General features: G+C 43.7%; 1 protein-coding gene across 4 annotated transcripts in view; it reads right to left on the minus strand.

Moving 5' to 3' along the window:
- The window catches only part of mindy2 (MINDY lysine 48 deubiquitinase 2), a 30166-nt gene extending 24145 nt beyond the window's left edge, over window positions 1-6021 (minus strand). For all 4 annotated transcript variants that reach the window (XR_015100441.1, XR_015100440.1, XR_015100439.1 and 1 more), the window contains exons 1-3: window positions 4379-6021; window positions 3142-3199; window positions 26-90 (exon numbers count right to left, since the gene is read on the minus strand). Coding sequence is in view for 1 of the 4 variants with exons in the window: in XM_086106974.1 (XP_085963100.1) it covers window positions 26-90; window positions 3142-3199; window positions 4379-5221 (966 nt within the window). In the remaining 3 variants the exon portion in view is untranslated. The remainder of the gene's footprint in view (window positions 1-25; window positions 91-3141; window positions 3200-4378) is intronic.
- Between the last annotated feature and the right edge of the window lie 1306 nt (window positions 6022-7327).

Raw genomic sequence — 7327 nt, forward strand, 5'->3', positions numbered from 1 at the left:
GGAAGATACCGTAAGTACGACTTACCTGTTCATAATTTAGGCGCTGGGCCTCCGAGATCTCTTTCGGTTTGGTTTCCAGGATGTAGTCTCCTGCCGGGGCGCAAGAAGAATGCTCAGTATGGCCAAAACAATTACAGCGCTTAATAGCAGGCTGCCTATTACAGCATCGTTCAATACTGCAATTCCTAACCCTGCAAAACCAAACAACTTGTGTGTAAAACTCATTCAAATGTCTTTTTTCAGAACCTGGGAACTGCCATGCACATTTTCTTGCAGCTGGCATTATGTACTTTAAAGACAACCACAAGCTCATACTGTAGGTATTTAACCTTGTCAAATACTCGTCTGCGTCCGTGATTTCTCAAACAAAATCATTCCTAAAGCTTTAGGACTCCAGAGAATCAGAGTGAGAACCATTATCCGAAAATTGAGAAAGTATGGAACAGTGGTGAATCTTCTAAGGAATGGCCATCCCACAGAAATTACCCCAAGAGCACTTTGATGACTCATCCAGGAGGTCGCAAAGGGCAACAACTAAAGCAACGGTCCCCAAGCTGTGCAGTCCTGTACCAAGTATCCCTGCAGAGCAGTAATGGGACGCGGTCTGGTGGGTGAGGACCGTTGGTTTAAAGAACTGCCGGCCTTCCTCACCTCAGTTAAGGTCAGGGTTTCATGACTCAACAATGACGAAAAGACTGGGCAAAGATGACATCCATGGCAGACTTTCAAGGCATGAAGCACTACTGACCAGAAACAACATAAAGGATTGTCTTATTTTTGGCAAAACACATTTGAATGGTTCCCAAGATTTTTTGGGAGACTATTCTATGGTCATCACATCAACAGTCTAACATGGTGATGATTGTGTGATGGTCTTTCGCTGCTTTGCTACTTCAGGACCTGGATGACTTGCGACGTTTGATGCAACCATGAACCAAGAGGGAGAATGTTTGGCCATTAGTTTGTAACCTCAAGCTGAAGTGCATTTCAGTTCTGCATCACAACGATCAAAAATCACATCAACAAGTCAACTTCGAAATGCCTTTGAAAAAGTTTTCGAGTGGCCTAGTTGAAGTCCAGGCTTAAATCTGATTGAAAGGCTTTGGCATAACCTTTAAAAGGCTGTTCACACCTAAAAAAAAAACCCAGTGCTGCTAAATTAAAGCAATTTTGCAAGGAAGAGTGGGCCAAAATATCTCCACAGACATGTGAAAGACTCATTGTCTGTTATAGAAAACACTTGATTACATTTGCTGGTGCCGAATGTGGCCCAACCTGTTATTAGGTTTAGGAGAAACTCACTTTTCCATACAGGGCCTAGGAGGTTTGGATGTGTTTTCTCTCTTAAAAAATAGAAATAAATAACTGCATTTTGTGTTAACTTGCGTCACATGACTAAGATTGGTTTGACAAAGGAAAACATTTAAGTGTAATAAACATGCAAAAAGAAATAATTGGTCAGAAAAGGTCAAAATACTTTCTCTGCACTGTATATTTATATGGACATTTTGGACTTGTCAGACTTGAAGAAAATTATTTTCTTGGAGTTGTCTGGTTTAATGAGGAAATGACAAAGATCTCTTTGAAAGACGTTGCTATACAGTACTTTCTTTTTATTTTTATTTTATTAGCCTCTTAATTGCTTGGTATATATTGGTACACCCCAAATTGAAAACAAATAATAATTGACTAAAAGGGCTGCGATTGGCTGGCAACCAGTTCAGGGTGTACCTCGTCTACTGCCCGGAGGCAGCTGGGATAGGCTCCAGCACGCTTGCGACCCTTGTGAAGATGAGTGGACTAAGCCGAGAGTCAAACAACAGCAACATTTTTTTTTAATTTAAAAAAAAAAAAAAAAAAAGTGGAACGTCCGCTTTTGTTTCATCCACATTTACGTACATATTTCTCCATTGTCGACTTTGTTACTATTTGAGAGTTCCATTGACCTGGTTGCGTAGCAGCAGACAGCCGCCTCTCGAGCTTGACTTGTTATCCCGCAAAAAGAAATGGCACTCCATGATTCACAAATCTGATGAAAAGTAATTATTTTTTCTAAGAAAAACACATTTGTTCAGGCAGTATTTATTTATTTTGATTTGTATTTGTTTCGATTTTTTTTCTTTTGTGCTTTTTCAAGGATGATTTTTCAAACAATTATCAATTTATAGTGTCCTGAGAGTCATCAGCTGCGCCGCACCAGGAGAAAGACACTCATCTAAATACAACCCACAAAGGTTGAATGGAGGCAACTGGACTCTTCTTGTTTGTTGAAGACATACAGGTGAAACACCTTCAACAAACAAGAAAAGTCCAGTCGCCTCGATTCAACCTTTATGGATTATAATGCCCCGAATGACTGAGAATCCATACAGCCATATCATCAAAATATACTTCTTTTCAACTCCGAGTGTCAGCCTGAGGCAAAAGCTCACTGGTGCTCAGTGCACCAGTGAGCGTTGGTCTCCCAGCTGACAGCACAATGCACCATGAGCTGCTGAGTGACGCCCACCACCCTCTGAATCATCTGTCGCCATTGTGTCAACGCACTCGGACGACAGATTGTGCTGAGATTAGAGTCCTCGCGGTATTTTCATATAAATAGTGTGGCAGAAGACTGTCGCCCAAAACGTGCACATTAAATTAGTCCAGGAGGCACGGTGGTCAACTCGTTAGCATGTCGGACTCCCAGTGCAGAGGTAAAAGGTTCAATTCCGGATCCAGCCTTCCTGTGTGGAGTTTGCATGTTTTCCCGTCCGTGCCTGCGTGGGTTTTCTCCGGGTACTTTGGGTTCCTCCCACATTCCAAAAACATGCATGGCAGGTTAATGGAACACTCTAAATAGTCCTTTGGTGTGAGTGTGAGTACGGATGGTGGTTCATCGTCACCTGTCAGCGACCTCTGCAACCCACTTTTAGGTCCCGACCCAAGAGTTGAGAATCACTGCATAAGTGTATATGCCATACATATAATTTTTTTTTTTTTTTTTACTATATTTTACTTGAGTGACTCAAACTAGTTGGCCAATAAAGTTGATTTTGATGTGTCCGACCAGAAGTCACAAACCACAAAACTTGATGCTATGCTCGTCATAGACATCCACGACCAATTAATGATGTTGAATGCTGAAACAGTAACACTCACCAAGATACTCCATCAGTTGCTCGGCTGTAATAATCTCCATCATCGGAGGCATTTTAACCTGTGATAGAGACATCCGTAAAGCAAACATGTTGGATATAGCATGCAACAGAGGTGCAGTGGGTTCATCAGTTTTAACACATCCATTTAATACTTTTTTTTAACCTCATTAGAGTTGCGGGTGAAATGTGAAAATTCTTCTGAAATATTATATAATATTAAATAATCTTTCTCTATTTCATCAATCTATGCCTGTGACATTTAGTGACAGGCATGACAATAAAATGTTCTTCCACTAGATGGCAGAAGGTATATGCAGTAATTATCCCTTTGATGCATTTTGGTAACATTTTTGTTTGGTGGTTTGCTGGAAGAAAGTAATGTTTGCTCCATGTACAGCACTGTGTGTACAGCGGTGGTTGTTTTAAAGTGCTCTATAAATACATTTGAGTTGAGTTGAGTTCCTCGCCATGGGCGGTCTCTGTAGCTTCCTGACAAAAATGCTTACTGTCCATAAAATCGAAAATTTTGCAGTGATCCTTATAATAATTTCTGAGGTTGATGAATACTAAAGTGATGTGTCTCGCGCACAAATAAAAACAATACCTGATGTTACTATGGCACTTGGCACCCGGCCGTGAAACGAAGCTCGCTGTTACAAATAGCAAAATTCACTGGAAGTTTCTTAACGGAAGTCCCGCACATACTCGTTTCGCCGTGAGAGTACTCGGGAATAAGGTGGATATTTAAGTGCAGCATACAGTGGCTTACATTAGTCTGCATTATATAGAATAGTCACTGGTGGTGCAGTCGTGGTGCATCTGCCTGACCTCTGTGGAGGCAGTACGAATTCTGTTCCTGCTCTGTGACTGACATTTGACCAAGATTAGGTGTAGTCTGCCTTTCACTTGAAGCCATTAACTCAACGTAACCCTGAACAACATACACGGTAAATAGAAAACGAATGGATGGAAACAAAACACTGCCTAAGTAGAGCTCAGTTGTATTTAACCTTTTAGTACATACATTTGCATTTGAAAAGAGAATGGTTTGTTTTTAAACTTTTATTAAGGTGTAGGATTGCTTAACTTTTATGTGCATCTGATTCATCAATGAATTTTCCAATATTTAACCGCAGTGATAATGTTTAAACGGTGTGTAGTGTTAAAGTGGTTTACAATATTATCATTTTGATTTATTCTGTATTTTTATGAATGAGGTTTCAAGGTGCATGGTTTACCTTCCAGGCAAGCAGGAGTACGTTCATGATGGCCAGCAGCGGACAGGGCCCGTTCTCGTTCTGGGTGATGATCGGCGTGTTCTCCTCCCTCCACTTGATCCACTTGATGTGGTAGATCGACTGACCGGCCGCTCGGTCCTTGGCGCACATCGCCTTGGTGCCATCCAGGCCGAACTCGCCCTGAAGGGCCAGGGCCAACCCTCGCTCCTCCAGGCCCTCGCTGTTCAAGTCCGAGCTGGGGCACGAGTTGAGCTTGGAGAAAGATTCCTCCAGTGAGTCCAGGCTGCGGGACTCACACCCGCCGAGGCTGGCATCCGGGTCCGGGTCGCTGCCGCTCGCCAGCCCCTCGGATAAGGCGTGCGGGGCGCTCAGGTCTTCTGGGATTGTCCTGCCCGGACACAAATGGGTGGGCTTGGCAAGTTTGGTCGACTCGATTTCTTTCTCGTCAGCACCTGAGGACGGCCCGTCGGTTTGGTTGTTTACTAACTTTGAGGCACCACCCTCCTTATTTGGATCCGATCCCATCCCGTTAGTGATCTGCTGCTCCCCAGTACGCGAGGCGTTCGAGTCGGCGTGCTTCTTCGCCTCCTGTCCAGCCGACACTTCCAGGACCTCCACTAAATCACACCTGCCCACGCCGGGGTTTACATGAAGGGTGCTAGGCTCCTCCTCGGAGCTGTTGTTAGAGCGATCCGTATCCTGCAAACTACTGAGACGAGGCTCACTATTTGTGCATTTCTCCGCCGCTCCTTTCCCGCCTCCCGAAGCAGGAGCGTCGCCTGTGCTCGCCCCGATGGTGTCGCCCCCGACGGGGTCTCGATGCACGTCTGCATTTTTCTCCATTTCGACTGTCGATAGATTCTAGCTAAATTGCAGCAGTACATTCGGTCCAAAAGACGCCATGACAACTCTGCCGGTGACGTCATCAGAATGAATATTTTTCAAGCCGACTAGGAGGCGCTCGAGACGCAGCAGTCATGTGGTGGCGCGTTTGCGGACCCTCGGATCTTCCTCTTAGGTCACTATTTACGTTGCTGTCTGTAGTTCACTTGTGCCTTTTTGTATCCACACCTGTCATTTCAGACAAATGACGTAGTACTTTGTGCCTTTCAGGTGCATGCTTTAGGCTCCGCCAAAACAAGCAAAACGTACCTATTAATTATTAAATGGCTGCCAACTTCACATAAATTGTATAAATAACATAAATAAAAACCAAACGTTCGTAATTTTCAAAAAGACGGCCACCTTTAAAAAACGAATTGAAAAAAGATACGCGTTCACATTTACCACCATCGTTTTTTCAAAAAAAAATTGTGTGTGCCCTGCTTAATTTTGTTGACGTTGATAAGGACCAGAGGACGCCTTCTTTGCATCCTGAGCCACCGGTGTAAGTGCTAGTTAGGGGCCCTATATGAGGGCCAGGAATCCTATCCCGTCATGTCGGTGCAAGGTTTAGAGTGCCGCTGTTTTGTCTTCAAGATAGGCCAATGTCAGGTGTATCTCAGCGTCACACCCCTACTCCCCCGCAGTAACCTGGTTTGCCTTGTTGCGATGTCTCTGATCACCAGATGTGGGTAGAGTAGCCAAATATTCATCCATCCATCCGTCCATTTTCCGAACCGCTTGATCCTCACTAGGGTCGCGGGGGGTGCTGGAGTACGGAGCCCCTAAGGGGACATGGAAGGGGAAAAAAAACTTTGCGAGATCTCACAAAGTAATGCGAGATCTCGCAATTTTTTTTTCCTTCCATGTTTCCTCCGTACAATCCTCACTCTTGTTTGAGTTTGAGCTGGAATTTGAGTAAGGTTTCTGCCATGTTTCACGTAATTACTTTGAAAAATGTTCTGTGTCCTGTGGGGGAACGAAGACCATATGCAGTCACGTGACTCTCTGGTTTCTTTTAGTTAAATGTGCGTAAAAAGTCAGGTGACACAAGTGTTTCTGACGAACCAAAATCGATCACCCAAGCAATAAATTCCTGCATATTAAATAAAACACCCAGGAGCAGAATGTTGGCTCTAACGGCATTTCCTCTATCCAAAAGTAGTAAAAGTATGTCAGATATGTTTTGTTAAAACTACTTTGACAAGTACAATTTATTTAAAAAGTGCGGAGAAATAGCGTGCTATTACTGAAACAATTCAGCACATATTAGGAGAGCGAAAAAAGATCTAACGGGTTTCAAAACACTGAACCGGGATTTTTAGATTAACCTCCTAATTTAGATGCACGAACTATTTACAAACGCTGGGAGTCAGCATTTCCTGCAGTACTGTATACACTGATCTGAGTGTACAGACATTGCTCATCGCTCTCTCACTGTTCAGACGATATAGGATCGACGTGTTTTTTTATCACAAAATATAAATAGTGCGTTATTGCATGTTTGAGTTGTTTTGTGCATTTTACGATAGAAAAGTCGTTACAATTACTTGGGCCCCCTGTCTCCTTATCTTAAGTCAACAGTCTCAAACTTGGGCCTTAAACTGGACAGTGATTTCAAACTCGATCGGCAAATTGGTGCCGTTGTTAAATCCAGCTTCTTTCACCTTAGACAGCTGGCCAAAATAAAACCTCTCCTCTCACATGAACACTTTGAGACAGTAATTCATGCCTTTGTCACATCCCGGCTCGATTACTGCAATGCCCTTTACTTTGGAGTCAGCCAGTCCTCCATTAAGCGCCTTCAGCTGGTCCAGAATGCCGTTGCTCGCCTCTTGACTGGTACTCGTAAGAGGGAGCACATAACTCCTACTCTGGCATCCCTTCACTGGCTCCCCATTCATTTTAGAGTTATTTTCAAGATCCTCTTATTTGTTTTCAAATCTCTGAATAATCTCGCGCCACCTTACCTCTCTGAGCTCTTCCGCCCCTACACACCTGCCCGGCGCCTCAGGTCTGTGGACCAGACCTTATTAGAAGTACCAAGAACTAAACTGAGGCTCAGAG

Source organism: Hippocampus guttulatus, chromosome 3 (assembly GCF_054856545.1).
Source record: "Hippocampus guttulatus isolate MCC_2025c chromosome 3, RoL_Hgut_1.0, whole genome shotgun sequence".
NCBI lineage: Eukaryota > Metazoa > Chordata > Actinopteri > Syngnathiformes > Syngnathidae > Hippocampus > Hippocampus guttulatus.